The sequence below is a fragment of the Cydia strobilella genome, chromosome Z (genome assembly GCF_947568885.1).
Source record: "Cydia strobilella chromosome Z, ilCydStro3.1, whole genome shotgun sequence".
In the NCBI taxonomy this organism is placed as follows: domain Eukaryota; kingdom Metazoa; phylum Arthropoda; class Insecta; order Lepidoptera; family Tortricidae; genus Cydia; species Cydia strobilella.
In genome coordinates, this window is record NC_086068.1 from 51,506,213 (window position 1) to 51,529,854 (window position 23,642).

Sequence of the window (23,642 nt, forward strand, 5' to 3'; positions counted from 1 at the left end):
TTCATTGATCGTGAGACAGGTATACAGTCCACATGATGTGTTTAATTGAAACAATAACAAATTTACTTATATATATATTTTTTAAATCTAACTAGTGACTAATATTTGGCATCGTTAATATATAGGCACATATGCCCAATCTTCTTTGATCATGTCAGCCGCCTTCTCGGCGATCATTACGACGGGCGCGTGCGTGTGCGCCGCGGGGATGCGCGGCATGATGGACGCGTCGGCGACGCGCAGTCCTGACACGCCGCGCACGCGGAGCCGCGGGGACACCACTCCTGTAGGGTCACCACTCGGAGCCATCTTGCAGGTCCCGACCTGCAAAAATTCGTAAGAGTTATTAAAGGCTTCTACAGACCTTGCAACAAATGGCATGCGATTTTATATACTTGCCGGCTAAGTAGGAGCAAAGCATTCTATCTATCGATCAAATGCCGCAATGTATAGCGAATCGCATGCGATTATCGGTGACCTTTTTTTATTTATTTATTTATTTTTTGAGGGTTTTTGGAAGGAATGCCTACCTTCTTCTTTTGACATTTGCTTGGCACACTTTCGATATTGGTCGCGCATTTTTTAAAGTTGACAGGCAAATTGAAGATTAAATTTCTGCATTACACGAACCATTGGCTCGCTCCAGACTACGCGGCGCGAGGCTGCGAACGCGAGTGTGGAGTCGATTTCTCTGATTAGCGAACTAGACTCCACACTCGCGGCTTTGCACCACGACTTATTATCTTATTATATATGATAATATGATCGTATGTACATATTAATTTCATGTGAATATTGTGAATGAAAAAAGGGTACCTGGTGGTCTAAAGTAATGGAGGTCTGCATGATAGCGCATTCCCAGTAGTCGTCGGAGTCGAAAATAAAATTCTCGCAGCCCGGGAACGGCGTGTCGTGTAATCTCGTACCGTACCGCTGGAAGGCTTTTGTGTTTATTATGTTCTGTATCTGTAAAACAAGAATTTTGTTACCATCCACCTAAATGGATCCATCCATCCATCCACGAATGTTGTTTGTTGACTTAGTTTATTGAAGTGACAACAGACATCAATGGAATACATATTGTGTAGAAGAAGTATAAATTCAAAATTTAGATTAGCCAGTAATATACAACATACTCCCCCGTAATCAAAATATGGTTATAAACATAAACCTATACCTTTTACACGATTCTGATGCCCTATAAGAGCTAATGGCTTGATGAGCACACTAGCCCACATCTCCAAAGTAGAAGTATAGCAGGTATTAACAATATTGTCTGTTTAAATAGGACACATATTATTATTTGTTATTATACAATAAAATATAGTAACTATATGCTTGGTTCTGTCTTCGCGGTAGGCCCTCGTGTCGGTGCTCTTGCAATACCGTTATGTGCTATTTCTAAAAAAAATTAGCTATTTTGGTGATTTTTGATCACATACACAACGAAATCCTTTATATATTTCAAAAAAACCTGCACCTGCTAAGCCCGTGTTTTTCATTGCAAAGAAAATGGCGGACTGCAGTCCTGCATTAACATTCACGGTCCAATTCGCTACATGACAGTCCTGCTACGCAGGACGTCATACCACAGACAATCCTGCGCGGCGGACTACAAGCGGTGGGCGGGGCTTGTAGGACTTGTAGGACCCAAGAGGCATCCTGTTTCATCCGTCAGACGTATTGATGAAGGTCGACCATATATGAAGGGTACACGCGGAAAGAACATGTCTAGTCACTTTTACCGGAAAATGAGATTTTCACTAAAAATGTAGAGCTCTTAATGAACTATTAGTTATATCTTTTGCTTCCACTGTATAATATATGTAACAACTTTTTTTTAGTTAAAAAAGACCTGGTCACGGAATTACCATTAATTATTACATGGTTCCAAATTTTAAAACCGCGTTTACTCAAAATGTTACTTAAGTAACAAGACATGTTCTTTCCGTGTAACGTATCTTATAACGTATCTTAGGCTAATACAAAAACTGGTAATTTATGGAACTAAGGAAAGGGAGACGTGGAATAGTACATTTCGATGCTAGTGCGGAAAGTATGTCATAGAATGACATTTCCGCACGTGTATCGAACGACGTTTTTTAATACAGTTGCGAAAAAATAATAAAAACAACAAGTAAGGAATTCTTCTTTCAAACAGAAAAAGAATTATTCAAATCGGATCATGGGTGCCGGAGTAATCGCTGAAATCATTATCATCAAAACAACCATCATCATCAACTCCACTTCATCAAATTGGTGGTTTTCGAAAGAAAATGCTCGAGTTGCTTAAGAAAACACCCAAATCTATGTATGGACATGTGCCTTAAAAAATTGAGGAGTTCCCTCAATTCCTCATGGATCCTATCATCAGAACAGCACAAGATTTAAGTGGGCCCAACTTGGAGGTAGTTCCTTTCAAACAAAAAAATAATTGTTCAAGTCGGACCACGGGTCTCGGAGTAATCGCTGAACATCCTACATTAAAAAAATCATCATCACTATCATCAAAACAATCATCATCATCAGGTCCACTTCATCAAAGTGGTCGTTTTCGAGAGAAAATGCTCAAGTTGCTTATGAAAACACCCAAATCACCATACATGTGCCTTTAAAAATTGAAGAGTTCCCTCAATTCCTCAGGGATCCCATCATCAGATCAGAACCAGATTAATATGGGACCGACTTGGAAGTAGCTCCTTTCGAACAAAAAAAAATTACTCAAATCGGATCACGGGTCTCAGGGTAATCGGTGAACATACATTAAAAAAAAAAAAACCCACAACCGAATACAGAACCTCCTCCTTCTATGAAATTGAAGTCGGTTAAATTAATCAATTTTGAAAATCAGGCACTACACGTGAGTATTATATTCTTTGCACTACACAATCTCGCTCTTACTCGTACTTATGGGTGCGTCGCACACGCAACGCTTTTTAAGCTCTCGTGCGAATGGGGCCTTAAGGCCGTTCCATCGGTTTGCCGCTGTCTCTGTCACATTTCGCAAGAAAGAACGGGAAAGATCATGCGCGCCAAGTGTCAATTTTGATCGAATTTTATCGATTTTTATTTATTTTAAAACGTTACCCTACAATATCGAAATTAGAAAGCTATGAAATTACTATTTAAGTTAAGGTTTTTTTTTTCTTCTTTTTTTGTTTTGATTGATTTGATTAAAAGTCAGAGTTAGAGGTTACTTTGGGAATTAATTGTATCGAGCGAAGTGTCATAATTCGTGTATCGGAAGCTATGATATTAAAGATAATATAGTCAAGAACTACATATATTTTTTCCACGTCTACGAATATCATCGCCTGTTAGAAAAACAGTATCATATAAGGAGATTTTTCGCCTTCTGGCTCAGGGAACCGCCTTAAAGTTGAAAATCCAACAACGTTTGATTAAAAGCGCCACCGCCATCGTGTAAATAAAAAACAAAAAACCGGACAAGTGCGAGTCGGACTCGCGCACCGAGGGTTCCGTACTTTTTAGTATTTGTTGTTATAGCGGCAACAGAAATATATACATCATCTGTTCATGAGATACAGCCTGGTGACAGACAGACCGACGGACAGCGGAGTCTTAGTAATAGGGTCCCGTTTGGTCCCGTTTTTACTCTTTGGGTACGGAACCCCAATACACATGTTTTCATTTGTGTCATTCAAACGCTTTTTCAACGCGCGTTGAAAAAGCGCTCGTGCGCATGAGGCCTTGCTCTTTGGTCATTATTCGTATCAGCCCATAGATAAACGTAGTGGTTATAATTCTCTTTGATAGATATAGGGGCAGCAGCCAATGAGCGAGCAGTTGTTTTTTTTCAGTTCAACTTGAAAATCTTAACATTTTGTTCTTAGTAATTTTATATTTATAACATATTATATTAAGTGTATGGGAAAGTATGTGTAGTGGAATTTAAGTGTCCCAGAAAGTTGTTGTTATGTGTCCGTGAATTATTAAAAATTACAATACAGAGATACCAACTCAAAGATATAATAAGTATCATAGCTCGCATGTAGGTAATGTTAGCTCGAGTTAGTTCACAATTGTGCAAAAAAACTAGAAAATTGAAATTACGACGTAAACAGGTATGTAAATATAATTTGATAATACATATTTATTTATTTTTCGCTGGACCCTGCATGATTGGCGCGAGAGTATCTCGCCGCGACATAGACTACCCGTCCCTCTTTAATTCATACAGTTAGTAAAAGACGGGTAGTCTATCTCGCGGCGAGATACTGTCGCGCCAATCATGTGCTTGGGCTACTGTAGTGTACAGCGTACAGAAATCAAACATAAAACGTCTTATTTCTTATGGTATTAAAATTTTTCATGATTAATATGTTTATATTACCTACTGTAGAATATTTATATTTAAAAATATGCGTTAATACTCTATTGATTCCTGATCTATAATATAATCCAATATGACATAATGAGGCAAAGCGTAGGAAAAGGTGCCTACCTAAAATCAACTCGCGAATTTAATACCAATGAGTAAAAAGCTCACCAAGCGCACGCCTTCGCGCAGCGCATTCATGTCGTCGGGATGATGGAAATAGTTAGGATGGATGCGCGGCGGGTCCGCGAAGCGGGCGCTGCGCAGCGTCAGGCGGCCCACGCTGCGTGGCCGGATCAGGACGGGGTTCATGGCGAACGAGCGCAATCTCGTCTTTACGGGCATGCTCCCGTAAGTCTTCCAGAACCACTCGTCGGTAACTCCTGTTTAAAAAACCTTTGCTAAGTATATAGGCCAAGCAACAAGAAGGTATACAGGGAGATGCTTGGAACACAATTTTTGACTTTCAATAGAGGATAGAAAAGAATATAGTTTGCAGAAAAGGGTAGTGTAGGTACATGTCTTAGTGTAAATACAATAGTTTCACCTTTTCCAGCAGTATGCAACAGCGTGCAAATACATTTTGGAGTTTACAATTAGATAAACACGTCATTCTTAATGATACAAACAAATAACAGTGGACAATTTGACAATTCGAAATTATTCAAGATAAGATAGGTTCGAAAACTATTCAAGATGTCGAAAAATTTGACTACTTAAATTAAACTTGTAGCAAAATTAATCAGCTTTAGTTTTGTGTGAGTGGTCCTGTCGCTAAAACGCAGTTTCCACGATATGTGAAATACCGAAAAATGGAACCTTCAAACCCCCCTCTCCCCCCCGGCTCTAGGGCTACGGCCGGGGACTTTTGATATTATTATCTTTACTTGATGAACCGAATATGTGTGGACAACCAGCCTTAAAATTTTGCATATTGTAGCTTTTCCTCAGTCACCCTTTGACCACGAACGGTAACCGAAGACAATATTTTGTATATTATTCTAAATAAAATTGTAAGTTTTTGATTAGTAGCAAGCATATTGTCTTCGTTGTAAAAGTTATATGTTTGATAAAGGTACAGGCCCCGTAGACAACATGCCAATCGCTAAAGGGGCCCACTGACTATCAGTCCGCCGGAAGATATTGGCCTGACAGTTAGAACAAAAATTTTACAGTTCCGAACACCTGACGGGCCGATATCGTCCGGCGGACTGATAGTCAGTGGGCCCCTTAACGCTACGTTGCGAACGAAACGTAAATGTCACTGTCACACTAATATGGAAGAGTGATAGAGAGACACAAAGCGATTCGATGGCGAAACGATAGCGATTGTCACCTTGGCTAGGCCGGCAGTTACTGTTAGGTACTACCATCTACAGCATGCTTTTTTTTAAATGGGGCACTGATGATCTCCTTAATTCAGTCATCTGTCGTCAGGCATCTGATCTCACCCACTGATTGCTACACACGTACCTATTTCGCGTTCGCCTCTTTCGGCTGACTAGCCGATGGATTGTCCGTTGATCGTCCATCATTCAGTAAAACTTGTTTTGTCCATCTCCCGATTTTTTTTACCAGAATATTATGTTTATGACATGATTTAATAATATAACGTATGCGGAGTGAAATTTTGACAAAGTTTTGAACATGTAAAAAGTAAACAAAAAATTAAACTGAAATTATATCCAACTGGCAGTTTAAAATCTATATATCTGTCAATTAATCCGGTAAGTTTGATGGGCATTGGATTCTTTCTCTTGAAATTGTGGTCAATCTTGAAGAACACCATCGCGAAACTGTATGTAATTTCTCCAGTACTATTTCCCTATGGCTGAAAGCGAAGATAGTGGAACATTTTGTGGAAGCGAGTTAGAGGTAACGTATGTTTATAATATTTTTATAACCTTGTTCTTTGGAAAAAAAAATCGGCTATAAAGTCTGGTTCAGGTAAACCTTCCAGCATTAGTCAGTTTCTTGGGAAAGATCGATTGAAGAAAATGACGGCCCGCTGAGTCACAAAATCTTACAGAGAGGTCATGAGAGTATTCAAATGTGGCAGTAAAACTGTTTAAAAATATCTTGAAGATATGAATTTGAATTTGAAATCATTTATTTCATGTAACCGTGACACATACATTTTGTTAGTAAAAAACAGTTTCAAAAGGGTTAGTACCTAAGCCTAATCCTAATCCTAATGGGCCGATATGGGCATCGGCAAACATCCAGGAAAAGTTAAGGTCACCGTATCCGAAAATAAAAATAAATAACTGAAAATGTGGGTACGTCATACCGACCAAAATGTGTAAAAAACAGCTGTTTTTGCGTAATGGGATTTTTGGGGGACTAATCATATGTCACTTAAAATGGAAATTTATGGCAAGGTAACTATTATTTTGAGAACACATGGTCCAACGGACGAGAATGTGAAATATGTCGAGCATACGAAGTTTACTAAAAAAGTTTTTCTAAGGAAGATAAAATTTTAACTAAAAAAATGCCAACATGTGTGTTTTCGACACCGATGACTTTAAAGTACCACAACTTCCGTTAAAAATCTCGGATTTGAGTAAACTTTATCTTGCATTTAACGTTGTTAAAAAAATTATTAAAATACATGAAAAATTATGAAAAGTAACCATGTTGTTTTTATTTAATACGACATTGAATTTTGTCCAGATTTCACTCCGCATACGTTATAAATACAGTATATGAGAGTACGTATAATAATAAATGTAACAATCTTAGTAAAACCTTTTTGAAAGTCATAAAGCCCCCTTATTCATAAAACTTAGCAAACCTTTGTTAAATTTTGTCCCTTTCTCACAAATGTCAAAATGACAGAAAACAACAAACGAAGGGCTTGTTAAACTTGACAAGCATTTCTGAATAACGCCATAAAAAGAAATTCATACCTAGCAATCCTCGTAAGACCCCCAACATGTCTCCGGCAAGCGAGCCTGCACCCATGACTAGTTCGATGTCGGGGCGGGTCTCGGCGTGGTCCTCCGAAAATCTGGTCCGGGTGAATGCCAGCCCCGCCGCTCCGCCTGGGAGCGTTAAAGGCCCCGTACCCGCTAGATACGCCATTGCTGAGAGTGGCGACGCTGCTGTGAGCTAGGGGTACAAAAAAAAATAGAACAATTTTACAGATCTACCTAGTCCCACAGTAAGCTCAAAGGTTTGTGCTGTGGGTACTGGACGACGATATATATAAAATATAGTTTATATTATGCTTTCTATGTTTATGTATAAATATATATACATATCCATAGCCCAAAAACAAACAAATATTTGTGATAAATACTACATAAATAAATGCACCAGGATTTGAATTCGAACCCGGGCCGTCCTGCGTCCTTGAAGGTTTTCATGAACCATATTTTGAATTAAGGTTTTTACTTTAAAGTTTTATTTTTCGAGTCCCTTGTCTTTTTCACGGTGTTTCCGTTCAAGGGCATTTAATACCCCACGCACTGAATAACCTATCACATTAGGACATGAAACAATCATCACCATCATCATATTCGTTATTTCATTGCATGTTTGAGAAAAGCAAAAGCACTATACCTCGGCGTGAAAAGAGGTTGCCGGTCTATTCTATTCGGCGGGCAACCCCTTACTTCACGGCCTCTGTAGTAATGTACTATCGTTAAACATCAGTTTAAAAGTAGATAGGTACATGGCGCTAGTCGCTATTGTTGGCCGTAAACTCTTACTTTATAGAGTATATATCTGCTTAACGGTTCAACAAACAATTATGAAAAAAATATATATTAATCTCCATTTTATGTACAACATTCCTAACGTTTGACTTCTTCCCTATGACTTATAGTTTCTCCATAAAAGGAACATTACGACAGGTCGTTTTGCGACTAACTTTGCTTATATCTCCTAAACGGTTTATTCAATTAAAGTTATTTTTAACCTAAAATAAATGTTTTAACAGGCACTACAAATGCAACGTTTCATAATGTTAAAATAATATTTTTTTAAAGAAATCGAATATTATTCAACATTTCGTGCGTATGCAGCTCGAAAAAAGCGTGACCGGCAGTCGTGTGCTAGCTTTGAGACGAGGAGGCTGTGTCGCTCATCGCTCCGTGCCTTCCTTGTACTCTGTATGCTTGTGCTGAGCCCAAGTGCAATAAAATTGGAGTTATTGTGGCCAAAGACTAAATAACTGCAGAAAGCTGATTTGATTCTGACGCGCTTGAGCGCGCCTAACACGGTGTTTCGCAGCCGATTATAACGAAAATAATGACAATATTTCTACTTATGTTTGAGAAAGCTTCATTTGAAATATAAAAATAAAAGTTTTCTAACATGCGGACATATTTACGTTTTGAATAAAGTTCGATTCCTAACAAAACAATAATTAATTGATTAATATAGGTTATCAATTTACGTTGTATATAGATATTTATTTATTCATTTTTAAGTTTAATTTTTTTTATTGTGTTGGGAGATTGGGTAATCTCCAATTGATTGGTGGTGGTTGATGATGAAAACGAACAGTGTCAAGTAAGAGTCAATTGATATTCTTTTATAAGCTAATCATAAATGAAAGTAGGCATAACCCAAATATAAACTATTTATAAATCATGACCCTTACAATTGATTAAGCCGTTTAGTAAAAAGACCAAAACGGCCTGTCGTATTTTTTTGGCGAAACTATAAATTAAGGCGAAAGGAAAAAATCAAACGTACTACTTACCACCGCAACGATAATATACGAGTACCTATGCTATAATGTAATAGTTAGTTCGTATTTTACAAATGTTTTCTTGTTCAGATACGAATAGACCTTGCATTTCGTGGAGGTGGTAAATGATTATAATGGTAAATAATACCTCTTTAATTCAGAAACTATATACTTACTTACTGTTACGGTCTAGAGCGTATGTCTTCTAAATGGGTTAACAAAAAATTATGAAAAAAAAATATAGCTATGATTCTTTATTTATTGTTCAACAATAGTTTTACCGTAATAAAAATAATACAACGGGCCATTTTGCGGCTAACTTTGGTTATTTCTACTTAACGGCTAAATCAATTAAAATTATTTTTAAACTAACAATAATGTTTTAAGAGCTGACGGTCTTTGCACCGCGATAGCACCGGCCGACGATTTGTTTTATTAACAATATCATCTAAATTCTAAACTACCATCTGACAAAGTATAATGAAATGGGATGCGATGACTGAAAAGATTTTTTTTACATGTTCATGTGACCAGCTGACCTTCCACCGAGATACAACCGGCTGACGATTTTTTTATTCACATTAGCATCTAAACTATCATCTGACAAAGTATCATGCGGGAGGCGATGACAATTTTTTTTGCTTTTTTCGCTGACTGCCATTCCTCAACCCACCAACGGAGCGGCAGCTGACGTCCACGGGGGTTCATCATACATAGCCGTTAACCATTATATCGGATCGGAGTTATTGTGGCCAAAAAATAACAAACTGCAGAGCGCTGATTTGGTTGTGGCGCGCTTGTAGTATAAATTTCCCACGAATGATATTCCCACGTAACGTTTGAGAAAACTTCGAACTTCGAAAAATAATACTAGTTTAACACTAGTTCCCAAAATTTTATATGTAGGTAGACTAGGTAGTAGGTACTTAATTTTATAAGTTAACTATTAATGGCATTATTTATATTTATTTATTACGGATAAAAAAGTGACTATAAAATAAACACACTGTACGCCTCAATTTTACATACCAAGCTCTAGCTATAAATTTTAATCAATCGAATTGGCTCAGGTATTTATTTGTAAGAAACAGATAAAACACAAATGTACTAATTGAGGCTTGCAAAGTATAATGCATAAGGGAATATATTTTTATTATAATTTACGACCTCCACTAAACGCATGATCTACTCATACTCAAACGACAAAATATCTGCAAAAGATACACAAATACGAGTATAGCGCCAACCGCGCGCCTCTGGGCTGTAGCTTATTCTTTGAACCTCGTTGTGGTAAATTCACGTACGATCGCAGTGAGCGGGGTGCGGGTACAGAGACGCTGAGACGCTCAAGGACACATCAGCGACTATCGTCTTAATAATGTTGGGCAAATAGTACTACGGCTGTAGCGTAATGAAAAGATCCGGACGCGTACACCCATTGATATAAAAAATATATATCCATGCTTACAATCGACCGTTATTCACAGAAAGTAATTCACTCCAGTATTTTTCAGTGTAAATATTGTGTAGGAAAGTTGTAATGTTAGGATCTAAGACAAGACCATTAATTAGATAATTAACTATTTGAACGCCGTGCCTATTAAATATAACTCGTCATCGTAAACCTTACTGGGACGCATCCACTCCAGTATTTTTTCAGTGTAAATATTGTGTAGGAATTAGGAAAGTTGTAATGTAAGGTTCTACGGCAAGACCATTAATTTAGATAAGTAATTAGCTCTGTGAACGCCGCGCCTATTAAATATCCTTTCATCTGTGGCTTGTCAAAGATGTGCTATTTAAATAGTGAACTTTAAGTTCAAATATTTAATATAAAATTGCCGCAAAAACTGATGCGCGATTCGGGTCTCCTACAGATGAAAGGACTCATCATCGTAAACCTTACAGGAAACTGGAATGCATGAAGGTCTATATTACACTGTAAATGTGCGCGTCAGAATCCACTGGATTGGGGCTCATTTTACTATATACTAGAAGTCTAGCTGCATACTTAGTTCCAATTAAACAGTCGATGAGTCGCTGCTGAAAATGGAACTGTCCCGTGAAACTTTTAGAGCTATGATTTATTACGAGTTTAAAAGTGGATTATTAACACAACAACCATGTGAAGAGGAGACCGATTGACTGCTGCTTTTATAGTAGTGAAGACCTTCAAAGACGACAATCTTCAAAGACGACAATATACCTACAGGTGGTATTCGAAATTAAACGTGGCCGTGTTTCTCTCACGGATGACTTGCGTGAAGGGCGACCAAAATTGGCCGTCACTAATGATTGATGTTGTGCGTCAACTGATAAAGAAAGATCGGCATGTGACATTGGGAAATTTAGGAGACTTTAGGTATTGGAATGAGTCAGATACAAATTATTTTCCTACAGCATAACTTGGGCGTAGAGGAAGTTATTTTCCCGGTGGATTCCTCACTTGTTCTCTGAGGACCGGAATTGATGTTGTGCGTCAACTGATAAAGAAAGATCGGCATGTGACATATCGGGAAATTTTGGAGACATTGGACTGAGTCGGATACAAATTATTTTACCTACAGCAAAACTTGGGCGTAGAGGAAGTTATTTTTCCCTTCACTAGCTCGGAAAGCCGTCTTTTATCCTTTAAAACAAGCGGGGAAAAACGCATTTTATCCACTAGTGGGGAAAGTAATTTGACCTTGGATAGAGCGTGTTTAAGTAGCTTTTGACAGATAACAAAACGTAAAACGCTCATAATAATGGTTCGTTCGATATTAATTATCATTAAATAAATGGTTTGAGAATTTAATAAAAAATACTAAATTTAGCTTCATTTAATGATTTTAAGTCATAAACCTTAAACTCCATAAGAAACATTCGTTTTATTTTAATGATGTTGAATGTAATTCTGAACGCACAAGTTGGGTCGATGCAATTTCAAAACGCATCGTCAGAAATGTCAACATTGTAAAAAAAAACTCTCACCGACTTCGACACGTAAAAATACATTCCAGAGTTTTCTGTTATAATATCGTATTATCGTAAAAAAATGAGTGATTACAGTAATGAACATGATCTAACGCCTTTGGATGTTGCACTTTCCTCGCTATAGTGAGGGGAAAAGTGTTGTGTTACACACGGGTGCAAATGTATTTTACTTCTCGTGTGTTGAAACACTCCCTACGCTCAGGATTCTATTTTAGAACTACTCGCTTCGCTCGTGGTTCAACTATAGAATCCATTCGCTTGCTCGTGTTTCAATTCCACACTCGCGGGTAAAATACAACTTTGCACCCGTGTTTAACAAATAACTATTCCCGTGTTCTCTGACGACCAGCAAACGGCACGTGTCGATTGGTTCCGCACAACTTTAAATAGATTTAACGGAGGAAGCTCAAATGCCGTTTTAGTATTGTGTCAGGTGACTATACACATATGAGCTTGAAACGAAAAACCAATCTCGTGTATGGCAATCGATATATACCTACTAATCGATCAAGGCGACAAAAGTTGTGTGTTCACCAGTACGGTCAAAAATATGGTGGCAACGTTTGAGACAAACGTTGCCAGTTTGTCTCCAAATCGGGTCACTTGTCACGTGGCGACTATTCCTCTTTGAGGGCCGAAGAACGGTCAACGCTGATTGGTATACTAGTATTTGTTTACCGATTGTCTATGGTGATCTGCTAAAAAATAACCCTAATCGCCGCATCATCCTACACCTCGACAATGCCAGCCCTCACACAGCTCAGAGAACAAAAGACTATCTAGACGGCAAAAAAGTCCCCCATTGATTTTCCGAGAAAAAATACTCTGATTTTCGTTTCGCCGACGATTCGTAGACGGGTTCTTTGGCAGAGTAACGATTGGCAGAATCTCATTACGCATAATGGTTGGTCGTTTGCAAGAGTAGTCAGTAAGCAGAGCAATGATACGCATATTTACTTTTCGTAGAATAATCATTTAGCAACTTTCACAATTACCCGAGAAACCATTAGTCGAAACACAATAGAATAAAATAGAATAGATAGTTAGTGATCATTTGGCATGAATATTGATTAGCAGAACTTCTCTCTTATTTATGGCTAGACTAGGACATAACTAACCTACACAACAACTTTTAGTTTGAGTCTGATAAACGTGGTTTCGATACATTTAATTATCTACTTTTTTCACTAACACAAAATTACCATAAATTAAAACTTATATTGCATAGGTACAATACCTATGCTTTTGTTCATATTAAGGTTAAAAAATCGCTTAAAACCTGAATTAGAAGCAATCACGGTATTCTATACTAGTTTTTTGTGACACAAACTTACAACGGCAGCAGGATGTATTGTTAATATTGTTATTCTTAGGTAGTCAACTAACAAGAGGATACATTTAAAAAACCGGCCAAGTGCGAGTCGGACTCGCGTTCCAAGGGTTCCGTACATTACACAATTTAAACAATGTATTTTTTGTGAAATGTAAGTGAAATGTCTTTAAAAAACCCGTAGGGGGTCGGATCAAAAACTAAGTAATTAAGTCCGACTCACGCTTGACTACACATTTCTAATAGATTTTCCTGTGATCTATAGGTAAAGAACTATTTTGTGTATTTTTTTCAAAATTTTAGACCTAGTAGTTTCGGAGTTAAAGGGGGGAGGGGGGAATGGTAATTTTTTGTATATTTTCTTAAATAAATTCTAAACTGTTTATCCTAAAATTATAAAAAAATATATTTGAGTTTCTCACAATGAGCTCTTTGATTTGATATGTAACACGATATAGTTTGAAAAGCTTTATTTTTTAATTTTCTCATTTACCCCCCAAAAGTGGTCCCCATGTTTAAATTTTATTTGTTCACGTTACATGTCCATCTTTGGGTCACAAACTTACATATGTATACCAAATTTCAACTTAATTGGTCCAGTAGTTCTGGAGAAAATAGGCTGTGACAGACGGACAGACAGACAGACAGACAGACGCACGAGTGATCCTATAAGGGTTCCCTTTTTTCCTTTTGAGGTACGGAACCCCAAAAACAAGTAAATATAATAATTTTAATAATTTATATAAATTATCATCTGTATAAGCCAGCAATCTGTTTCTAATGATTAATCTAGTCTGTACCTACAGATTTGACATGATTTGATTTGTTTTTCTTTTCAACACATCAGCTCGTAAAGATTATCTTTATTGTTCAAAATGAGTATTGATTATAAAGATGCACTTTATCCACAAGATTGGCAAAGTATATAATTTGATGCCGATTCTGAGGTTTTTCTTCTTGTTGGTTGGTAGAAACGGTTTTTAAATGAAGTAAAAATGTGAAACGTTATTCGATTGAACGTTACTTAAACGAAAACATTACTCTGCCAAATGAAATTCTTCCAATAATAGTTCTGCTAATTTACAAAGAAGCGAACTGAACGGTATGTGAACCAAGAGTCTACGTAACGTTGGTCGACCAAAAGTTACATCTACAAATAAATCACTCTGCGAAACGATGTTCGGCGAAACGTTATCTGCGAATCGATAATCTGCTAAAAATTTGTCGAAGAATCAATAGGTGGCCCCTCCATACAGCTCCGACTTACCTAATTCCCAGCGATTTTTTTACATTCCCGAAAATCAAGAATAAGTTGCGTGGTCATCGTTTTCAGACGCCGGAAGAATCAGTCGATGCTTACAAATCGACCCCCCACTTCAGAATTCAATAACTGCTTTAAAAACTGGTTTAAAGGAATGGAATGAAAAGTGCATTAAATCCACATAGTATAAAAGAAAGTCGCTTTCCGCTTTCTGTCCATCCGTCTGTCCGTATGTATGCTTAGATCTTCAAAACTACGCAACGGATTTTGATGCGGTTTTTTTAATAGATAGTGATTCAAGAGGAAGGTTTATATGTATAATATGTAAAGGTTTTATGTAAATTAGTTGAACTACCCGTGCAAAGCCGGGGCGGGGCTAGTTAAATATAAAGGAGAATACTTTTATTTAATTTGAATGCATATTCTTTTCAATACCCGTCATTTTCAGGGCAGCCCTCGTAATCGCTTCTCCGTGGCTCTCCCTAAAATTGTTAACCCTTAAATGCATAATGATGTATATATGCATCGTATATTTGATGGTCCGTGGCTCAATATGCAGCTATCCAAAATATTATTCCCTCAATCTATACAACATGACACATCTATTTCAATTTATTAAAAAGTTATACAAAAAATCATGCATTTAAGGGTTAAAACTTAAAATACATACTACAAAAAAATATGTCTTACATCGTTAACACAAAGTCGAGAATCATTCACAATGAATGCATTTCCCGAGAATGTGACGTGGTCCTGGAGATTGTGTCCCACTGGGAGGTCCACTATGGGCGTGATGCCCGTTTCTAAAAGATGCTGCTGTGGTCCGATGCCCGTCACCATAAGAAGCTGCGCGGAGCCGATAGTGCCGGCGGCCAATATTACTTCGCGCCGAGCTCTCACTCGATACCTACAAAGTAAATTGATAGTGTTAGAAACGAAGGCCTTATTTCACGATACACCCGAACGTAATAAAAGTAAGTGGTTACGAGACCATTTCCATTTATATCTTAAGAATGATATGAAGATGCTCCTTGGGTTATACTAAAAGGGTAGCGGGACCTTGCGCAAGATGTGCCGAAATAATTATCTATTACTTTACTTAGGTACTTTTATTGCGTTATGCTTGCTAGTCATACTTGTTATGGCCATTTTTTGCCCGGATGCTGCGCTTCATGATAAAAGCAAGCCGCTTTGCACAGTGCTAGTAGGGACAAAACTGAGTGATTTGACCCGCAGCAGCGCAAGTTTCACCCCTTAGGAACAGAGATGGCGCCACTTCTTTAAAAAATATTTCAAAAATTTTTACAAGCTAAACCAATGAACCGATTTAAATGTGTAATATCTCAAATGAAAGCTCATTATATACATTACTTTTAAAAAAATACTCAGAAAATATATACTGATTACTTTCGACAAAAAACGGCATCTTAAGTTTTTTTTTTTACTCGATTGATAGTCTTTACTTGGTTTCTCAAAAAAAATGTATGAAACATGAATAGCTTAATGCATGTATATATTACTGAATACATAACAAGTATTATAAAAAAAAACCGACACCGATACCTCTCATACTTCACGAAATATAAAAGTTTGAATGTGTGTAAATTTCTTTAAAATATATTTCAAAAAATTCTACAAGCTTAACTATTTGACCGATTTCAATGTTTAATATCTCAAATAAAAGCTCATTATATACATTACTTATAAAAAAATACTCATAAAACATATACTGAACCCTTTTGGCAAAAAACGGCATCTTAAGTTTTTTTTCTTACTCGATTGATAGTTTTTACTTGATTTCTTAAAAAATATATTATGGAACATGAATAGTTTAATAAATATATATATAGTACTGAGTATATAAAAGTATTACAAAAAAACCCGACACCGATACCTTTGATTCTTCACGAAATATTTAAGTTCAATTATGCACGTTCTTACAAATAAATCCTTTAAAAGAAATCTTCAACCGCAGTAAGTGCACTGATTTTAATATGAAATGTGTCATATGAAAAGAAATCACCCAATTTATTTTAATAAATAAAAAAATTATAAATAAAAACTGAATAAAGTTTTTTCCTGGTGGTGAATTACAAAAAAAATATAACAAATCTAAAATTAGGAATTATTTTTATTTAAAGTGACTACATTTGTAAACAAAAAACTTAAATGTCCTCTTCGGGTTCATATTTCATATTTATTTATTGCAACCATGGTTTTATAGGTATTACAAATTCTTGGTAGTTCCACATGGACCCCGTGGGGGCATACCAATATTACATGCATACTTAGGATCTAATCTTAAATCTATGTGTATAATATAAAAGTAGGTCAATTTAGTAGTTTTTATACATATAAGCCGAATTGAATCAGATAATTGTCAGTGTATTAAATACAAAAATAAACGGGCAACTAATTATTATTAGGTGATGTCAAATTATATGGTTCACCGGTAGATGTAAAACTGAAAAAGAATAGTCGTTTGGAAGTACTCATACCATTCCAATACTACAAAATCACTGATCATACATGAACTGGTTGCTGTAGATTACTGTTGAATTATTTTTGTGCCTAGTTGATAACCATTAAACCTATAATTTTGTGCCAGACCAAACAGTAATTAGTGGTCAGCATGCAAAATAACCCTGGATTGAAAATTACATTAACTTACTTTTGATTTGTACAGCCACATTTGCATGATTTACACTGGGCTGTGCATGGCCAGCTGACGCGACGACACCCACAATGCATAGTTTCGCAGCCAGATTTGCAGCCACAATGGTCCAAGAGGCTTAATTGAGACCAAATCGCTGTAACTGCCGACCATTCCGGAGTCCAACTCTCTTTTTCCTCAGTCCATCCCCGAAAAGATGTACATGGTATGGAAACTTCTGGTTTCAGAGCGTTTCCCCATATATGAGATCCCCTCTTGGTAAGCTGCTCGAAGTGCATGTTTATAGAGAGCAGCTGATGTAGGTGGCAGGGTTGGCAAGTTCTAATTTCTCGGCCAAATCAGATTTGTTCCCTGAACGACGCCCTCCATTGACTGACAACGAAGGTGGACAAATTTGGTTTTCGTACTGGAAGAATTCGTTCAGATCAAGCTGCCTTTCTCTGGCCACTATAAAAAGACGGGAAAATAGGAGTATGTCAACTTTTAAGTTTTTGATTTTGTTAGTTGTCAGGTGTGTAACTACATATTTTAATTATAGTATAAAGTTACCCTAGATTTGTGTTATTGTTTGGCCAAACGGAACACATAAACGTAAATGAAGTTCACAAATATTTGTTTGCTTCAAAAAACAAGCTTGTGACAAGCCTGCCACCTACATCAGCTGCTCTCTATAAACATGCACTTCGAGCGGCTTACCAAGCGGGCCATATATGGGAAAACGCTATGAAACCAGAAGTTTCCATACCATGTCCATCTTCTTGGGGATGGACTGAGGAAAAAGAGAGTTGGACTCCGGAATGGTCGGCAGTTACAGCGATTTGGTCGCAATTAAGCCTCTTGGACCATTGTGGCTGCAAATCTGGCTGCGAAACTATGCGTTGTGAGTGTCGTCGCGTCAGCTTACCATGCACAGCCCAGTGTAAATCATGCAAAGGTGGCTGTACAAATCAAAAGTAAGTTAATGTAATTTTCAATCCAGAGTTATTTTGCATGCTGACCACTGATTATAGGTCTGGCACAAAATTATAGGTTTAATGGTAATCAACTAGGCACAAAAATAATTCAACAGTAAATCTACAGGCACAAAAATTAATATACTATATTTAATCTACAGCAACCAGTTCATGTATGATCGGTGATTTTGTAGTATTGAAATGGTACGAGTACTTCTCAAAACGACTTTTTTTTTCAGTTCTACATCTACCGGTGAACCCGAAGAGGACATTTAAGTTTTTTGTTTACAAATGTAGTCACTTTAAATAAAAATAATTCCTAATTTTAGATTTGTTATATTTTTTTGTAATTCAGCACCAGGAAAAAACTTTATTCAGTTTTTATTTATAAATTTTTTTATTTATTAAAATAAATTGGGTGATTTCTTTTCATATGACACATTTCATATTAAAATCAGTGCACTTACTGCGGTTGAAGATTTCTTTTAAAGAATTTATTTGTAAGAACGTGCATAATTGAACTTAAATATTTCGCGAAGAATGAAAGGTATCGGTGTCGGGTTTTTTTGTAATACTTTTATATACTCAGTACTATATATATATTTATTAAACTATTCATGTTCCATATTTTTTTTTTATGAAATCAAGTAAAAACTATCAATCGAGTAAGAAAAAAAACTTAAGATGCCGTTTTTTGCCAAAAGTATTCAGTATATGTTTTTTGAATATTTTTTTATAAGTAGTATATATAATGAGTTTTTATTTGAGATATTAAACATTAAAATCGGTCGAATAGTTTAGCTTGTAGAATTATTTGGAATATATCTTGAAGAAATTTACACTCACATTCAAACTTTCATATTTCGAGAAGTATGAGAGATATCGGTGTCGGGTTTTTTTTATAATACTTGTTATTTATTCAGTAATATACAAATGCATTAAACTATTCATATTCCATACAATTTTTTTGAGAAATCAAGTAAAAATTATCACTCGAGTAAAAAAACAAACTTAAAATTCCCGTTTTTATCAAAAGTATTGAGTATATATTTTCTGAGTATTTTTTTAAAAGTAATGTATATAATGCGCTTTCATTTGAGATATTAAACATTTAAATCGGTTCATTGGTTTAGCTTGTAGATTTTTTTTAAATATTTTTTAAAGAAGTGGCGCCATCTCTGTTCCTAAGGGGTGAAACTGCCGCTGCTGCGGGTCAAATCGCTCAGTTTGGTCCCTACTATCACTGTGCAGAGCGGCTTGCTTTTATCATGAAGTGCAGCATTTTGTTCATAACAAGTATGACTATGCTTTTTAACCGACTTCAAGATTTCTAAGGAGGAGGTTCTCAATTCGGTTTTTTTTTTTTTTTTTAATGTTTGTTACTCCATAACTCCGTCATTTCTGGACCGATTTTGAAAATTCTTTTTTTGATTGTAAGTATATACATACAGATTGGTCCCGTTTTTGTCAAAAAGCAGTTCTGATGATGGGATTCATGAGGAATCGAGGGAACTCCTCAAATGTTAAAGGCATACATATAGTGATTTTAGTATTGTCATCAACAAATCAAGCACTTACATTTAAAAAAGTGACATTTTATGAAGTGGAACTGCTGATGATGATCAGAACGGAACTCTTCAGTGACGCATAGTTCACGTTTGGCGATTTGTCCTCTTTGTTATGTTTGTTAAGCAAGTTAGGTTTTCAAGAAACATTTTTGTCAAGCTCGAGTTCTGATGATGGGATCCATGAGGAATCGAGGGAACTCCTCAAATGTGAAAGGCATACATATAGTGATTTTTGTATTTTTATCAACAAATCCAGCATTTCCATTTTAAAAAGTGACATTTGATGAAGTGGAACTGCTGATGATGATCAGAATGGAACTCTTTAATGACGCATAGTTTACGTTTGGCGATTTGTCCTCTTCTTTATGTTTGTTAAGCAACTTAAGTTTTTAAGACATATTTTTGTCAAGCTCGAGTTCTGATGATGAGACCCACGAGGAACCGATGGAACTCCTCAAATGTGAAAAGCATACATATAGTAATTTTTGTATTTTCATCAACAAATCCAGCATTTACATTTAAAAAAGTGACATTTGATGAAGTGGAACTGCTGATGATGATCAGAATGGAACTCTTCAATGACACATATTTCACATTTGGCGATTTGTTTTCTTCCTTATGGACCCAGACCTAAACTTGGACCCGGACTCGGACCCGGACCCGGGTCTGAACATGGACCTTAACTCGGACCCGGACCCAGACTCGGACCCGGAAATGCTACTAGAAAAGTGGGTTAGGTTGGTGGGTGGGTTTTGAACTGCGATTCTCACAGAACAGAACTGCTATCAGAAAAGTAGGTTAGGTTAGGTTAGAGCTGTGACCCTTACAGAAAAGAAATGCTATCAGAAAAGTAGGTTAGGTTAGGTTAGAACTGCGACCCTTACAAAAACGAAATGCTACTAGAAAAGTGGGTTGTTTTACCTCCTTTTCTACATAATTAGGCAAAATATGCTGTCTTTTTCATTTCATTATCTGGAATCTAAGAGTGCACCATCAACAATAAGTGAACTTTCAGCGGCATCCCCCATTGAAGTCGGTTTTTTTTTCTTAAAAATTATATTTGACGCTATTATGTCCCTAAGACGTAATGTTTTAGTTGATACAGGCATTATTATAAGCAAATCGCAGTTCAAAAAGTGATTTAAAAGAGAAAATCGTCAATATCTGGGAGTCTATAATCTATAATCCCAGAAGAGTGAAGAGTTGGTAGCGACGATGCCATTGAGGATCAAGGCTGTGCTGTGCTCAAGAGTAAAGGCGATACAACTAAGTGGTAGGCGAACTATTTTGCACACTCAAGATCAATAGCCGAACTTTTATGCGTTGTCGTTGGTAGAAGAATGACTACAATACAGAAATATTTTGTGTTTGAATTGTATAGAAAATAAACTTGATTAATTTTACAATACTATTTTTTATTTCTTGCTTCCAAGCTACTAAAATGACTAACTACAGTACCGGCCAATAATATATCACCTTTGAGTGTTTTTGTATGAGTTTGTATAGAGTAAACAATATACTCGTAGGTTAGTTTGTAGATTGCATATTTTACTAGTCATTTTATACAAATATATAATGAATATTGCAATGAAATACTGTGAATTACAATAGGATACTCAGCATATTACTAAAAAACCTCTAGTAAAAAAATTAAGTTAACAATACATTTAAAAAAAACCTCAATGAAAAAATGAGACCATTTTTTCTCATCGCCCTTACAAAGGAATACTACTAGACTACCAAAAGCAGTGAGGAGGAAGTCACTCACAAATAAAAAAAAAGTTATACCGTAAAAACATAAAGGTGATATATTATTGGCCAGTACTGCAGCTTTGATTTAATAGATTTTCAATTTTATATAGTAGCCTTAGTAACTTGCTGGGAATTAATTCCTCAAAACGCTTTTTTTTTTGGATCTGTTTTGATTGGCCTAATAATTAAATTAAGTAGGTACATCTCGTACATTCTATCTTTGATTACTAACTTTAAGTACCTAGCCAGTACGGACAATAAAAGTGAATTACTTACCTGATGTTACGTTTTAAGAACTCTACACCATAAGTGATCTTAGTTTTAGGATCGACGAGCAGTTTTGTTACTGTGGAATATTTTGACACCTTTAAGTTTGGTCGAAAGCGGACAGGTTCCAGAAAGGCTTTGGAAGTGCTGCATCTTCGACCTTTCCTCATCGTGGCTTGGGGCTTAGAGAACCCTATAACATTGTCTCCATTTGGATCGTTCCATTCATAACCGAGTTCTTCTCCAGCTCTTCTAAAAATACTCTCAAGGGGAGACCGGTACGGGGCATAGTCAATATCCATATATCCTCCCATGCCGTGATACGAAGAATTCATTAGCTCGGGAATTCTAATATTTTCCGACTTTTTAAAATAAGGCAGCAGTTCGTAATAGCTCCAGCCAGTGTTGCCCATTCGCGCCCAGTCATTGTAGTCATCCGGATGTCCTCGTTGATAGATTAGAAAGTTTAATACGCTGCTGCCACCGAGCACTTTTCCTCGGGGTAAGAAACAAACTTTTCCTCGCAGATCTTTGCAAGCTTTTCTTTGAGGCTCAGAGGTGTAGCCCCAATTCATCGGAGTCAAAGATAGGAACGATGCAAATATCGGGATGTCTGAGAAAAAATTTTCGTTGCCTCCGGCTTCTAGTAACAAAACTTTCCATGTTTTTACTTCGGTCAATCTGTTTGCTAGGACGCACCCCGCCGAGCCGGCTCCAACAATTATGAAATCGAACTCTTCCTGGTCATGAGGGGTATAATCTGGCGGGAACCCCTCTGTCGGATTACGGGGTAATGGCCTAAAAATATCGGTCCAGAAATCAAACACTTTAGATATATCCGTTGCATTTATTATGACAATAGAATAGATAAATAGTATTCGTCGCATTTTGGGTATGGAGCTTTTTTAAATCTCATTTCTTTATCTAGTCCTGAAACAAAATAATCATTGAGAATTGAAAATTTCACGCAGGCATTCAAAGACCCGTAGGTATCATTATGATGTCAATAATTTCAAATTTCAATCAATAAATCTCAATTGTAATTAATAAGCATATCAGGTAATATACCTATAGGTATACATTATCCCTATGACTGTTCTAAATCCTCCGTATTCTGATCTTCATTCTTATTCCTATCCTTTTGCCTTTGTATGCCTTCCAGCAATCTATGTCAAAAACCTATGTCTAAAATGATATAAAATCAACTAGGAATAAATCAATACCTAGGTAACTAGGTATAGGTATAGTATAGGTAGGTAAATGGTATAAATAAGATCATGAGTAACGCGAAGGTACCTCCTGCTTTATTTTGCTATTGTCTCGATTTTTTGTTACAGTAACTTAGTTATTTTTTCTACTGGATGATAACTGTCAACGTTAGATATTGGACATGATATCATTTGGTTTATTAAATTACGTTGATGCGACTCACGTGACCCACCATAAATACATAATATATGTTCAACTAAAGTCCACGCAAAACAACGTTAAAATACAGTTAGCATCGAGTATAGTATAGGTAGATATCCAAAACGGCCAAATACTCTTCTATCGCAACACTTCCTTATTCCTATAATAAGAAAGGCTTGTTTTACGTTAATGCGACCCACGCGACATTCCATTAAATACCTACATAATATATTTTCAACTGAAGTCCACGCAACAAAACGCTAAAATACAGTTAGTATCGAGTATAGTATAGGTAGATATCCAAAACGGCCAAATACTCGTCTATCGCAACACATCCTTATTGCTATGGTAAGAAAGGCGTGTTGCAATATAAATATATTGCCAAATGGCCCTTCTGGGGCTGTCACTAT

General features: G+C 36.5%; 1 protein-coding gene across 1 annotated transcript; it reads right to left on the minus strand.

Moving 5' to 3' along the window:
- Positions 1–58: 58 nt before the first annotated feature.
- On the minus strand, positions 59–22,752 carry LOC134753947 (glucose dehydrogenase [FAD, quinone]-like). The gene is made up of 6 exons (XM_063689974.1): positions 21,832–22,752; positions 15,299–15,515; positions 7,252–7,453; positions 4,511–4,722; positions 817–966; positions 59–324 (listed from the first exon to the last, which is right to left on the minus strand). Exons 1-6 carry the CDS (start codon positions 22,707–22,709, stop codon positions 115–117), a joined length of 1,869 nt encoding a protein of 622 aa, XP_063546044.1. The 5' UTR covers positions 22,710–22,752; the 3' UTR covers positions 59–114.
- Positions 22,753–23,642: the final 890 nt, after the last annotated feature.

Coding starts and splice junctions, on each gene's coding strand:
- LOC134753947 (XM_063689974.1), bottom strand. CDS start 22,709: ATGCGACGAATACTATTTATCTATTCTATTGTCATAATAAATGCAACG. Junction 7,454..15,298: donor CTCGACTTTGTGTTAACGAT/GTAAGACATATT, acceptor TTGTACCCCTAG/CTCACAGCAGCGTCGCCACT. Junction 967..4,510: donor TGCGCGAAGGCGTGCGCTTG/GTGAGCTTTTTA, acceptor CTTGTTTTACAG/ATACAGAACATAATAAACAC.